The 15,693-nt window shown below is 42.4% G+C and overlaps 1 protein-coding gene and 1 pseudogene across 3 annotated transcripts in view; both read right to left on the bottom strand.

Annotated features, from left to right (window-relative positions):
- Positions 1-6,259: 6,259 nt before the first annotated feature.
- HDAC8 (histone deacetylase 8) overlaps positions 6,260-15,693 on the bottom strand; it is a 209,775-nt gene continuing 200,341 nt past the window's right edge. For 2 of the 3 annotated variants that reach the window (XM_045509164.2, XM_010973581.3), the window contains one exon: positions 6,260-6,826. In XM_045509164.2, the coding sequence (XP_045365120.1) occupies positions 6,818-6,826 (9 nt within the window). In that variant the 3' untranslated portion in view covers positions 6,260-6,817. The other variant, XM_074359782.1, reaches the window with a different exon arrangement.
- Positions 7,526-9,839, bottom strand: LOC105083672 (3-hydroxyacyl-CoA dehydrogenase type-2 pseudogene; annotated as a pseudogene).

The raw sequence follows: 15,693 nt of genomic DNA, 5'->3' as shown, positions 1-15,693 counted from the left end.
AGGCTTCTCAGCCACTTTGGAGCCGGGCCTCAGCAGGTTCATTTCTGTTGTCCCAGCGGCAACAGTGATCTTTTTAAAATGTAGATCTGATCCAGCCACTCTTGGGCTTAAAACATTTTGACAGTGGCTCCTTACCTGCAGGAGCAAGTCTAGCCTCCTCTAGCTGGCACAGGAGGCCCTTTGTGATCTGGCCCTGCTCTTCTTTCCTGTCACTCACTAATGTATACGTAGATCTCAACTTTTTATGATGGAAATTATAAAATAATTATATTATTTTATAAATAAAATAAAAATTAAAAAATTAGATTTGTTTTCAAAATAATTATAATTATACTGGAAATGATCAATTTAAAAGCACACAAAAAGCAGAGAGATGAGTGTATTCAACCTCCATGTGTCCATCACACCAACTTCAAAAAGGATCAACAGTTTTCAAATTTTGTTTCATTGATCTCCACCTACCACAACTACCACATACACACACACACACACACACACACACACACACACACACACACATACACACACTTTCCCCTTATGGAGTATTTTTAAATAAACCCCAGATATATTATTTCACCTGTACACAGTTCACTTTGTATCTTTAACAGATGAGGACTTAGATAAATAAATAAATAAATAAAACTATCATGCTGTTATCACACTTAACAAAATCATCAATGATTTCTTAATATCACCTAGTACCTGTCCAAATTTCCCCTACTGTGTTAAACATATATTTTATAGTTGGTTTGCTTGAATACTGTCTAATATTCTGTGTTCCAGCAACACTGAACTGCTTATCACTTCCCTACATTTCTTCTTTTCCAATTTTGATTCCTTTTATTTCTTTTTCTTCTCTGATTGTTATGGCTAGGACTTCCAAAACTATGTGAAATAAAAGTGGTGAGAGTGGACATCCTTGTCTTGTTCCTTATCTTAGAGGAAATCCTTTCAGCTTTTCACCATTGAGAATAATGTTAGCTGTGGTCACTTTCCTAAATTTAATGTGACTTTGCCTTGAGTGTCTGCCTCCAGCATCTGGCTCAAGATCAGCTTGAGTGTTGTAGCTTACACAATCACTCTAGTCTAGATCACCTGTCCCTCCTCTGTGTCCCATAATACCCAGAATATAAGGCATTGCTTTGTCTGAGTGTGTGGTTCCACCAAGGAAAATTTGGATGCCAGTTACCACACCAGGCACTGGGGTACAGCAATGAAACTGCCAAAGTTCCCACCCCCCAGGGTGTGTGTGTGTGTGTGTGTGTGTGTGTGTGTGTGTGTGTGTGTAGGAATAAAAATGAATAAGATAATGATAAATGGTATAAAAATAAATGCTATTTTGGAATAGAGAGGGCAGCGTGGCTACTCTAGATGGCCTGGTCAGGGTATTTTGTTGAGGTAGTGACATGACAGCTGGGAACTGTATGAGAAAGAACCAGTCTGGGGATGATCTGAGCTTTCCAGGCAGAAGGACTAGCTTGTGCAGACACCCTGAGGTGAGGCACTCAGAAGATCCCTGTCTTCGATGACTCTATTTATTTATGTCTGCCCTTACATTTGTAGCTCTCATCCTTTGCAGGATCCTGGAAACCCCTTTGAGTGTTGAGAATCTAATAATAGCTCTGGCTCCTTGCCCCAGAAGAATGTACAAATGCACAAAAGTGTGAATTTGCATACTATTTCCCTGATTCCTGAAGCCTGGAAAGTCAGGACAATTCCCTGCCTAGACTGGGTTCACATGTAAGACAGGAACAGTGTCTGATACTGAAATCTAATATGTGCTCTACTACGTGCTTGCTTTCTTCATCTCGTCAATCCCATGAGGTAGGGACAGGGATTATCTCCATCTGATAGATAAAGAGACTAAAGCTCAGAGAGGGTGAATTACTTGGCGACGTCATGCAGCTGGTGACTGACAGGGAGGGTAGTCAAACCCAGGAAGTCTTGAGGCCAAGGTGTACACGTGGTACACACACCAAGGCGCTGCTGGTCAGCTTGGGGCCCAGCATCAAGTGGTTTGGGGACTGTCCTTGGCAAACGCAGGGTTGGAGGAGCTGCTGGAGCTTTCTGTGCAGGGGCTTAGAGATGTCGAAACCTGCTTGTTTGCTTTCCTTCTTTCTCGTCCTCCTCCGTGTCTTCCTCTTCTTCCTTCTTCTTCCCTTTTTTTGAATGACAATATTTGATTTTCTTATAAAGAAGTCTTTCTGCCTTAGGAAGAGCCTTTTATTTTTTTATTTTATTTTTTAATGGACGTCCTGGGGAAGGAACCCAGGACCCTGTGCATGCTAAGCACGCACTCTACCACTGAGCTCTACCCCATCCCAGAAAGTCTTTTCAATATAGAATTGGAAATATAGGGCTCTTTCTGTGAAGGTTCACAATGAAGGCAGTAGAGGCAGATCCATCCCCTACCCCCACCCCCAACAAAGGGAAACTGGCTTGGGATTTTTCCATTGGCTTAAAAAAATTATTTATTTACTTTTTTGGGGACCAGGTTATACATTCACATGGTTCAAAAATCAAAAGGCACAAAAAGGAACATAGTACAAGTCTCCCTCACTCCCCTGCCACCTGCCACCTGGTTCCCCTGCCTAGAGGAAACTGAGGTGCTCCAGTTTCTTGTGTATCTTTCCAAAGATGTCTTATACAAATATACACATATTATATATATATATATATATATATATATATATATATATATATATGTATATATATATACTTTTAAAAATTGTTATTTTCTTAACCCTTGAGTTGCAGACACAGCCTAAACTTCTCCCTCAGTTTCTTTGGCTCCTGTGTGTTCTTTGGAGATAGTGGAGGCCATGGGTCTCCTGGGACCACTGGGTTTTCCTCAGAGATTGGCCTTTCCAGGCCCAGTTTCCTGAAAGCCCCTCCTGCACACAATGCTTTACACTTTTTTCAAAATTCTCCCACCTATGATAATCCATAGAGAACTCACAATAGCCCAAGAAGTGAGAGAATTATTTGCCATGCTTTCCAGGTAAGGAAACAGACCCAGAAAGGTTGAGGAACTTGCTGAAAAGCACACAAGTAGCAAATGTTGTCATTGTGTGGTGAGGGCCAGGGAGTAGCATGTAGTTTGGTCCAGCTTGAACTTTGGGAAGGATCTTTTTTTTTTTAAAACGGAGGTACTGGGGATTCAACCCAGGATCTTATGCATGCTAAGCAGGCACTCTACCACTGAGCTATATACCCTCCCCCAAATAAGATGTTCAGGGGAGGATTTTTTTTTCAGCTTGAACTTTGGAAGCAAGAAGAAGGTTGTTTACTCCAAAGTCACAGTTTAAAAATATTTTAGTGACACTAGGTGTGGGGGCAGTGGAAAAAGTAAGGGAACTTGGAGTTCCAGCTGGGTTTACTGCCTGGCGCTGTCTCTTACAACTGGGTGAGTTACTCCACAGTTTGTAGCCTCAGTTTGCTAATCTATAAAGTAGGGATGATAATACCCACGTGGCAGAGTGGATAGTGACATACTCTAAATAAAAGCGATTTGTAAAATGGGGTATATTCCAATGCTTGCTTTGCATTATTATTATGGTTATTATGGCTGGTCCTTGTAGGCACAAAGGCGGCTGTTTTTCCTGAAGGGAAGACAGGCTCACACTGGGTACAAAGTTGCCCCGCCCTCAAGTCACCTTATCTAAGAAGACCCTCTCTGGCTGAGTGAATTGTAAATCAAGAGCCCTCTAGCCTGACCAGTCTTCCTTGCCAGTTCAGTACCTCCTGGGCGGTTAGAACAGCCCCAGGGCCTGAGCACAAACTTCCTCAGTGGGTGTCTTGAATTTACTTTGATCTGTAACATTACCTGCAGATCAATTCTCTCTTAAAAAAAAGTTTATTTTTCCTATTACAAAACTTAGAACATGCTTACTGGAGAAGATTTGGAAAATATTGAAAAGTAGAAAGAACAAAAACAAAACCATCCTTATACCTCCCTCCTCCAGAGAAACCCACCTCAGTTAATATTTTGGTGTATTTCCCATTACTATATATAAAATAGATAAACAAGAAGGATCTACTGAATAGCACAGGAACTATATTCAATTTCTTATACTAGCATATAATGGAAAAGAATCTGAAAAAAATGTATGTATGCATATGTATAACTGAATCGCTTTGCTGTACACCTGAAACTAACATTGTAAATCAACTACAATGTTCAATAAAAAAATAATAAAATTTTGGTGTATTTCCTTTCAACCTTTTCCCTCTGGGCACTTAAGATAATTCTTAAGCAATTAGCAAATTAGCAAAGCAATTCTTTTTTTTTTACAGCTTTACTGAGGGTATAATTGATATACTGAGATCCTCAGATATTTAATGTTTACGATTTGATGAATTTAGACTAAGCAGAGCAACTCTTAATCTGTCTTGCTCATTTTGGGAATACCACCTTTCTTTGGTATTTCGATTTTAACTTTAAAAAATTGAAAGTTATTCCTCATTCTGTCTATGGAATTTAAAAAACTAAAAAAAAAATTTGGGGGGAGGGGTAATTAGGTTTATTCATTTACTTTTGATGGAGATACTGGGGATTGAACCCAGGACCTCCTGCATGCTAGTCACAGACTCTACTACTGAACTATACCCTCACCCCCATGGGGTTTTTTTTTAGACTAATGTTTTCAAGAAGAATCAAATGAAAAGGAATCCTGAAGGCCACTGAGGTGGTGCCCTCTCTGAAGAACAAGCCTGGCCTCTGGGAGGCCCAGCAATGGGTTGACTTAGCCAGCAGGGACAGCAGTGGTGAGGAGGTAGCATTGGGGTAATGACCACTGGGAAAGGGCTCTGTCTTGCTCAAACCTGTTCCCCTTGAAAGGAAAACGGAGCACTAGTAGTCAGCACTTAACCAGGTGGTTACATCTTGGGGCTGAGGCCGTCACAGGACTTTGGGTGATGACTTTGCGGGTGGGTGCCTTAGAAAGCATTGGGATTGGGGAGCTGAAACCCGACCAAGGGGAGCTGAAACCCGACCAAGCAAGCCGTTGAGACTTCAAACCTTGGCGGGTGGTCTCTTACAGACTAGGAATTCAAAGTTCTCCTTTGCGTTCTGTGGCCTCCCCCAACCCCCATCTGCCCGATTCAGTGTCTCCTCCCTCTTCTATTTTTTTTTTTTAAAAAACCCTTCATTTTGGTATAAGTAAAACTGCCCTTAAGCCGAGAGTGTATAATTAGAATAGTGAGCATTTGAAGTGACTGGTATTCCTAGACGACGAGGCGACCCGATGCTGTTTAATAAAAGCTTGGCTATTCCCATCCCGGGACACGTTCAAGGCTTTTTCCACTCCCTTCTGCAGAATGCCCTTCCCCCCCTCAGTAGCCTGGAGAAATACAACTCACCCTACAAGGCCCGGCTCAAATATCATCCCCTTTGAAATTCTCCAGGATGCCTCCCGGGCGGGGAGAGTTGCTCTCGCCCCAGTGCTCCCACATCTCTGGATTCATGGTGGTAACTGAGCACGAAGCAAGTTGGGATCTGGTTCTTTCCCTCCTCCTTTGCCTTGTTTGGGAGTTCCTAGACGGCCGGGATGGGTCTGTGTCCTTGTCTCCTATCCCGTTTCCTGTAGCTGTAGGAGCATCATACATATTTGGCGAATCAAATGACAAATTGTGACGTCTGGCTGTCCCTTCTGCTTCCACATCTCTCTTGTTACCCCCTCATCTGCATTTTGCTATCTTGCCTTACCCTTTGAGGTTACAGTAATGCCCATGCGACACAACTATATCCTATTTTCGTCAAGCGTGCTGATTGTCTACACTTGAAGGGGAAATAACCTCTATTCACTAAGCCACCCCCTCTTGGAAGAGGGGAGGGTTTAGCTCCGTGGTAGAGGGCATGCCTAGCATACACGAGGTCCTGGGTTCAAAAATAAACAAATAAACCTAATTACCTACCCAGCTTAAAAAAAAAAGAAAAAGATGCCTCTCTAGATCCGAGATTGCCACCTGCTCTTCCCATTCCTGAATCGCTCCCTGGGCAAGGATACCTCCTTCCTGGGGTGCCAGCAAGACCCTGTATTCCTATTAGCCCTGAACAAGCCCCAGCACAGGACAGAGCTTGGTTTCCTGTCCCCAGGACTTAGTGGGGACACACTAATTCCTCAGCAGGATCCGGCACTCCTCCAGAGCAGAACATGGAAGCAGCAGGGTTTTCTTCGCGAAACTTCAGTGAGAGGACAATATTCAGAACTGTGTGCTGTCAGTGGTACTTGACATTGAGGACAAGGGGACAAAGAGGTAGGTTTTCAGAGATTTTATTAAAAAACAAAATAGATCCATTATCCTAAAAACAACACAGGTGGATTTCTCCCCACCTCCCAGTCTGCTGACCAGCACCCCCCCCAAGGCTCCACCTGGTTGGTCCTGAGGCCCCAACCCTGCCTCTCAGCTCCCCTCTGCCCCACAAACTGGCAACCAGAACTCCTTGCTTTCCTCCAGCTTCTGATCTGTCTCCTTTAAGAAAATAAAAATGCTCCCCCTCCCAACTTGCTTAAAAATAATTTGCAAAGATTAAAAACGGCATTTGTGTGTTTTTAAAAAATAAACACTTTTCAAGATTGGAAATCTCCGTCTTCCCCGAGGTCTGGTTGAGGCCTCTGGGGTGCCTGCGTGCCTCACCCCAGGAGGCCAGCTGCCACTTGATGCCCCTTGGAAATTTTCAGGAAGTAATTTCTTCCAAATTTCCCCTGCAGTCACAAATTCCACACACTGCTCGCATAAACACGCTGTCTTCGTTACAGGCACTGCTCCTCAGCTCTGGAAACCTGATCTCTTTTTGTCAACTAGACCACATGCTTCAGATTCCCTGCAAACAGGAGAGAAAACAAAATTCAAATTCAGGTAACATATGTGAATCATATCTTAATAAAGCTGCTAAAAAAAGGCACTTGCATTTTGGGGCTTTGTTCTCTTGATGTTCTTGGGAACACTGAGACCTCCCCACCCCAAAATAGGAACCAGCCCAGTCTAGGCTGCAGGATAGTGAGAGACATATGGCCAGCTACCCCAGCAATCACCAGCCACCCACCAGACATGTGAGTGAGGCCTTTGACAGCTAGCTGACTGCAGTGCTGGGTGAACTCAGCCCAAACCAGCAGAAGAACCACCCAGCTGAACCCAGCCATATTGCCAATCCACAGAATCATGAGCTAAACAAATGGTTGTTTCAAGCCACACACACACATAGACACACAAATTCGGGAAACACTTTTCAGAGTTTCACTTCACTAACTGCATCAAATCCTCTCCACCCCCAACCTTTCTCACCTCCCTTAGCAGGGCACAACCCTCCTAGCATTTTCTCTTGTGAGTACCTGTGAAATACAAATTGGGGATTTCCCCCTGCTGACAGGTCTAAGAGTCTTTGAGGGAAAAGCCATCACTTGAAATTCTACAGGACTGGGCTCTAGGAATGAAAAGTTTACTCCCTGGGTCCCTCCACAGTCTTCTCCTTGCCCCACTTCCCCAAGCAGAAATACTGGGCTCCAAACCCTACTGACCACTTCTCCTCTGAAACAGGAAGAATGACCCATGACGGCAGGGACCTGGGCTGCCTTACTTTTGGTTGGTCTACAAAGTCTAGTATAGTGCCTCACACATAAGTGGCCAAATAAATGCATGAATGGAAGAAAGGAAGGAAGGGAAGTAAAAACAAACCAGCACCCACTTGCCTATCTAGTTTAACTTTTTTAAATTTATTTTTAAATTTTTAGTTTTTAATTCTTTTCTTAATTGAAGTATAGTTGATATACAATGGTGTGTTAGTTTCTGGTGTACAGCATAGTGATTCAGTTATACGTACAAATTCTTTTTCATTATAGGTTATTACAAGACATTGAATATAGTTCCCTGTGTTATACAGTAGGAACTTGTTTATCTATTTCTAGTTTAATTTTTAATTTTCAAATTAACACACAGTAAAACTGACTTCTTTTGGTATGTGCAGTTCTATGACTTTTAACACATGTAAAGATTCATGACAGGAATCAGTCCCATTTACCCACCAAAATTCCCTGTGCTAGCTTTCTGCAGTCACATCCTCCCCTCCCCCTCTTTCTACCTGGCAACCACTGACCTATTCTCCATCACTATAAGTGTTGCCTTTTCTGAGAATGTCATATAAATGGAATCTAACAGTGACCTTTTAAGACTGGTTTCTTTCAAGCAGCATAATGCCTTTGAGTTTCATGCAAATTTTGAGGTTCATGCAAATTTTAAGTACATCAATAGTGCATTCTTTTTGGGGGGGACTTAACCTTTTTTTTTTAGCTTAAAACAGTTACTTAACAGAAATTTATTATCTTCACCATATACTTTTTTTAAATTGAAATATAGTCAGTTACAATGTGTTAATTTCTGGTGTACAGCATAATGTCCCAGTCATGCATATATATACATATATTCATTCTCATAAGGACTTAACTTTTTAATTTCTAAATTATCAATTTAAAGGAAGTTGTGAAAAAAAGTACCAAGAGGTTCCCCTCACCAAGTGGCAACATATTACATAATTATTATTTAGTATCAAAACCAGGAAATTAACATTGGTATCATTCACAGACCATATTCAGATTTCACCCATTTTATATGCATTCATTTGTGTGTGTGTAACTGTATAGTTCTATGAAATTTTATCACATGTAACCCCCATTCATGTAACCCATTCATGTAACCACCACTACAAGAAGATACAGAAATATTTCATCATCACAAAAATCTCCATCATACTGCCTTGTTTTTTTTCCCTGTGAGAAACAGAGGCTTTATTGGGCACAAAGGTTAACTGGTGGGCAGACGTTACAAAATGGCTACTGGGCTTCCTCCTAAGCTGGAGTAGAGGACTCCAGAAGGAGGGGCAAAGGGGCATGGTGCATGTGTTTTCTCTGCCCTCCCCCTTCAAGGCTGCATGCAGATGGCCCCATCCAACCGGATGACCTCTCCATTGATGAATGGGTTCTCGATGATGGCCTGTACCAGATAAGCATACTCAGCAGGGTCGCCCAGTCGGCTGGGGAAGGGCAACTGGCTGGCCAGGATGTTGTGCACTTTATCTGGGAGGGTGGTCAACAGCGGGGTGCCAAATAGGCCTGGAGCAATGGTCATCACTCAGATGCCCACGGGAGCCAGATCGCGAGCAATGGGCAGTGTCATGCCCACTATGCCCCTCTTGGAAGCAGAGTACGCAGCTTGTCCAACCTGGCCCTCAAAGGCAGCCACGCTGGCAGTGTTGATGATGACCCCACGTTGGCCTCCCTGGTCTGGTTCATTCTGGCCCATCTCACCAGCCAGCAGGTGGATCACGTTGAAGGTGCCTACGTGATTCACACTAAGAACTCGTTGGAAGTCCTCCAAGGTATGGGCCTGGCTCTTCTTTATGTTGTATGTCTTGCTGGCCACTGCAGTGCCTGCACAGTTGACTGCCACATCCACATGGCCAAACTTTTCTTTCGCTAGAGTCAGGGCTGCTTTTACGTCCTTCTCTGAGGTCACATCCGCTGGGGCAAAGGTGCAGCTCTTCCCTAACTTCTTGGCCTGGGCCTCCCCATCTGAGTTGGGCAGGTCCAGAAGTACGGCAGTGGCCCCCTGCCCTACCAGTCGCTCCGCCGTGGCCAGGCCTAGGCCTGAGGCTCCACTGGTTATTACAGTGACCGGACCCTTTACACTCCGACACGCTGCAGCTATCTTGTGCTGGCCTCTCCTCAGGCAGGACTCCATCATACTACCTTGTTACAGTAACTCCTCCCCACCTTCTATCCCTAAGTCCTGACAACCATTAATCTGGTCCCCAGCTCTATAATTTTGTCATTTCAAGAATGTTACAGGGGGGAGGGTATAGCTCAGTGGTAGAGCGCATGCTTAGCATGCACAAGGCCCTGGGTTCAATCCCCAGTACCTCCATTAAAAATAAATAAATAAATAAACCTAATTACACCCAAATAAAACAAAATATGGACTTTGATCCATATACCACATCAAAAAAAAAAAGAAGAAAGGGAAATAATTTTCAAAATGAAAATAAAAAAGAATGTTATTTAAATGGAATCATACATAATACAACATTTTGATGTTTTTTTTTTCACTCAGCACACTGCCCTTAAAATGCATTCAAGTTGTCGCGTGCGTTAAGTTAGTTTCTTTTTGTTGCTGAGTAGCATTCCATGGTCTGGATGTGGCACAGTTTGATCACTCATTTGCTGAAGGACATCTGGGCTGTTCTTGGGTATTACACGTAAAGCAGCTATGAACATTCATGTACAAGTTTTTGTATGAACACAGTTTTCATTTCTTGGGGATAAATGTCCAAGAGTGCAATTGTTGGGTTGTATGGTCGTTGGATGTATACTCTTATAAGGGCCTGCCAAACTCTTTTCCAGAGTAGCCATACCATTTTGCATTCCCACCAGCAATATATGAAGGAGTCAGCTTCTAAGCATTTGGTGGTATCACTAGTTTTTTTTAAAGGTTTATTTTCATTTATTTATGTATTTATTTATTTATTTTTAATGGAGGCACCTTAGCTTAAACAAACCCCATACAAACTTTCCCATCTCCATGTGGGCCTTTGCTTGTATTGTTGCCTCTGCCGAGGAAAACCTACAACGGATCCTGGTGCTGAAGCCAGGGTCCTTCCCTCCGTAAATAGAGCCAGAGCTTGATGAACGAGTGAGGGCCTGGATGGACAAAATCCTACATCCGCGTGTCCCAACAACATACATTCACAGAAAGGAAAAGGTGGGTGCTTTGTCCTCCGCTGCTCTGTCTCACCCTCCAGTTACATTTGGAGGAAATTAAGGAAAACAACAGAAATAATTTCCACCAAAAGTTGACGATGAGCAAGATTGAGTATGGGTAACAATGAAAATGTAAGCTGAAATAATGCCCATTGTTTTCCCGTCACATCTAGCTTTTCCAGCAGTGGGTGGCAGCCTGAGAAAATTCTAAAGGCCAGCATGGTCTGGGGTCTGGGGAGACACAGAGTAGAGATCAGAGGGGACAAACTCAAATGCCTATAGAGGCCAAGAAGGTCTTGGATGTGAGTAAAACAGACTGGGGGCAAGACACAGGGGGCCCTCTTCATCCTTTTCTTTTTCCTACATGACACGCATGTAAGAAAGAATTTCCTTTTTTTCTTAACCAAAGAAAACAAAACCAGAATGGTGTCAGCGAGATGATATATGGAAACTCACACTCGGCCTAGAGCGGGAGATACAACAGGGAACAGTGGGTTCTGGGTCTGTGGCAAACAGGAAGGTACCTCCTCACAAAGGGGGCAGCTGCTACTCAGCTCCAGCCATTGGCCAGTGTGCAAGAAAGTGGCCCAGTGTGACCAGATCTTTCCATTTTTCCAGACAAGTCAGAAATTCACACTTTTTTTTGTTTTGGGGGGAGGTAATCAGGTTTATTTATTTACATATTTATTTTAATGCAGGTACTGGGGATTGAACCCAGGACCTTGTGCATGCTAAGCATGTGCTCTACCACTGAGCTATACCCCGACCCCCAGAAATTCACATTTTTTTGGTGGGGGGAGGTAATTAGGTATATTTATTTATTTATTCTTAGAGGAAGTACTGGGGATTGAACCCAGGACCTTAGTTTACATTAGGGTTCACTCTTGCTGTCATACAGTTCTATTAGTGTTGACAAGTGTATAGTGCTTCGTATCCACCATTACAGTATCATACAAAATAGTTTCACTGCCCTAAAAATCCTGTGCTCCACCTATTCATCCCTCAATCCCTTTTCCCAAAGCTCCAGCAACCACTGATCTTTTTACGGTCTCTATAGTTTTGCCTTTTCCAGAAGACTATATGATTAAAATGATACAGTATGTAGCTTTTGCACACTGGCTTCCTTCACTTAGCAATACACAGTTAAGTTTCCTCCACATCTTGTTGTTTAATAGCTCGTTTCTTTTTAGTGTTCAACACTATTCCATTGTCTAGATGTATCGTAGTTTATTTGTCCATTCACCTACTGAATGACATCTTGGTGGATTCCAAATTTTGGCAATTATGAATAAAGCTGATATAAACATTCATGTGCAGATTTTTGTGTAGATATGAGTCTTCAACTTATTTGAGTAAATAGCAAGGAGCACAACTGCTGGACTGTATGTTAAAACTATGTTTAGGGGGTAGGGTATAGCTCAGTGGTAGAGTGTGTGCTCAGCATGCATGAGGTTCTGGGTTCAAGACCTAGTACCTCCATTAATAAAAATAAATAAACTTAATTACCTCCCCACCAAAAAAGTTTAAAAAATTTTAAAAAAATAAATAAAATAAAAAACCCCCCACTATGCTTAGCTTTGGAAGAAACTGCCAAACTGTCTTCCAAAGTGGCTGTACCATTTTGCATTCCTACCAGCAATGAATGAGGATTCCTGTTGCTCAACATCCCTGCCAGCATTTGGTGGTGTCAGTGTTTTGGTTTTAGCTATTCTACTAGGTATGTAGTGGAACTCATTGTTTTAATTTGCAATTCCTTAGTAACATTATAATGAGCATATTTTCATACACTTAATTGCCATCTGTGTAGCTTCTTTGGTGAGGTGTCTATTAAGATCTTTGGCCAATTTTTTGATTGGGTTATTTTCTTATTGGTGAGTTTTAAGAGTTCTTTGTATATTTTGGCTAACTGTCCTTAATTGGATACATGTTTTGCAAATATTCCTCCCTGTCTGTGGCTTGTCTTTTTATTCTTATAATCCTTAGTCTTTTTAATGTAGAGCAGTGTTGTCTAATAGAACTTTCTGGGGTGATGGAAATGTTCTATATCTATGTTACCCAATATGGTAGACACCAATTGTGACTATTGAGCACTTGAAATATGGCTAGTGCAAATAAGGAACTGAATTTTAAATTTAATTTTAATAACAAATTTAAATGGCCACATGTGGCTAGGGGTGACCATGTTGGACAGCATAAGTATAGGACAGTTCCCCCCCCCTTTTTTTTTTCCTTCATGACATTGACTAGGGGTCATCCTATTTACTCTTTCATTTACAATTTCCCTTTCAATCCATTAGCAAGTCCTGTCAATTCTACCTCCACAATATATTCCAAACCCACCCACATCCCTCCATCCTTCACTGCTATAACTTTACTCCAAACCACTGTCAGTCCTTGCATGGACAACTCTCATGGCCTCAGCATTAGTCTCCCTACTTCCATCCTTGTCCCCTATAACCTATTCTCTATATAGCAGCCTCAGTATTTTTTTTAATGATCTGATTACAATATTTTTTTATTGAAGTATAATCAGTTTACAATGTGTCAATTTCTGGTGTACAGCACAATGCTTCAGTAATACATGAATACACACATATTCATTTTCATATTCTTTTTCACCATAAGCTACTACAAGATATTGAATATAGTTCCATGTGCTATACAGTATAAACTTGTTTATCTATTTCATATATATACCAGTCAGTACCTAGCAGCCTCAGTATTTTGGTAAGACTTGGGTCAGACCACATTACTCCTATGCTCAAAACCCTCTATGGCTTCTAGTCACACCTAGAATAAAATCCAATAAAAAATAAGGTCCTACTGTACAGCACAGGGAACTATATTCAAAATCTTTTAAAAAATTAAATTAATTTTTGGGGGTAATCAGGTTATTTATTTACTTATTTTAATGAAAGTACTGGGGATTTGAATACATTACCTCGTACTTGCTAAGCATGCGCTCTATCACTGCGCTAGACCCTCCCCCCATTCAATATCTTATAATAACTTATGATGAAAAAGAATACATATATTCATATAACTGAATCACTATGCTGTACACCAGAAACTAACACAACATTATAAATCAACTATACTTCAATTAAAAAAAAATCCAAACTACTTAGCTACTGAGTTCTGTGGGGTCTGGCCCCATCTCCTGTCTCCTGTCTGCCACCGTTCTCCTTACCCACTCTGTTCTGGCCACCCAGGGCTTCTTTCTTTGTGTTGCTGGAACACATGCGTCCTTTTTCCCTGTTAGGACTCCCCCTTCTTTGCACGTGCTATTCCTCCACCTGGATGGCTGTGTTTTCATGCCTGACTCTTCTCATCACTCACGTCTCCACCCAAAAGTCACCTCTGAGGAGCCTCATGAACACCCAGTCCAAGTGGCCACCCCAGTCACTCATTTTCTGTTACATCATCCTGTGTTTTTTTTTTCTATTTTCTTCAATGCACTTCGCACACAGAAAACATCTTGTGTGTTTATTTGCTAACTGTCGTCTGTCTCCCCTCACAAGCTCCACGAGGGCAGGGACGTGTCTGTCTTGTTCATCACTCTGTTGGCAGCCCCCTCAACAGCGCTCAGTAATCGATCCATCAATATTTACTGAAGGCAGGAACATCTGTAGAGCTACAGGGCAGCTGATAAAGTACTTTCCCATTCCATCCATCCACAGAGGCTTAAAGCTTGGCCATTACTCTTAGAACTCTTATAAATGTGGTTGAAATGAGCTGATGTATGCTTACAGAAAGAGCTTTGGAGGGGTGGATATAGCTCAGTGGTAGAGCGCATGCTTAGCATACACAAGGTCCCGGGTTCAATCCCTAGTACTTCCATTAAGAAAAAAGAAATAAAGCTTCAGTGCCACCAGGTTAAGTGGCAAATGAGTTCTGAAGACAGTCAGCATCATAGCAGTTTGGAGGAACACTGGGGGTGACCCCGGAACCCATGAAGACTGAGTGGCACCACAGAGTTAGAGAGGTGAGTTTAGGACTGTTGAAAAGCATTCCCCACACTTCCATTATATGGAATGTTGTCATATCTACTTAACATCTGTATTAATAGTAACTATTCTTCTTTCTATCAACTTTACAAATTTTAATACCTATTTTGGCCCCCTTTATCCTAAGTAATGATAGCAATAACAATGTTGTGCTTAGTCCATTTTAAAACACACATTAAAATAAATATAACTATTCAAATGAAAAAAATGTCTTGGTATCACCTCAAATTGTCTCTCATGCAGAGGTACATAAGGCACAGTTGGGGAAAAATCACTGAAGGGGTTGCTTTTGGACATCTGGTGCCTGGGCTGCTCTGTGGCCACCAGCCTTTAGTATCTGAGAATCTTGGATGGAGCACCCCTTCTCAATGTCTACCACAGGCTAGGCCCTATGCTGGGTGTTATAGCCACAGAGGAGAACAAGACACAAGACACAGAGGAGAACATACACCCTCACATATGCAATCTGGGGCACATCCAGCAAGGAAGGCCTATATGGAGACAAACACATCATAATCCATAGCAACGAGGCCATAGAATACCAGTCTGTATAGGGTGCCGAGGGCATACAAAGGGCATGGAAGGTTTCACGGAGGAGGCAGCATCTTGAAGGGCAAAAGGAGAGAGAATATTCCAGGTGGCAGGAACAGAGCAGGATGTATAAAGGCACCTGTGAAGTTTTTGTGGCCAGAGCACAGGATGAGGGTCAGGGACGGAGTGGAAATGAGGCTGGGGAGATGGTCAGAGGCCAGAGGATCAAGGGCCTAGAAGGCCATGGTCTCAGCCTAGAGGCCATGAGGAGCCTCTGAATAATTTTAAGATGAAGAGGAGGCTCATCTAGTGTGATCTAGGGCTAGAACAAGTTCCCCAGCTGCTGCCCCATCACTACCCGGCTTGCCTGTCTTGCTCTCTACCTGGGAACAATGGCAGAACAA

Source organism: Camelus bactrianus, chromosome X (genome assembly GCF_048773025.1).
Source record: "Camelus bactrianus isolate YW-2024 breed Bactrian camel chromosome X, ASM4877302v1, whole genome shotgun sequence".
NCBI classification, from domain to species: Eukaryota; Metazoa; Chordata; class Mammalia; order Artiodactyla; family Camelidae; genus Camelus; species Camelus bactrianus.
This window is presented reverse-complemented; position numbering and strand designations above follow the sequence as displayed.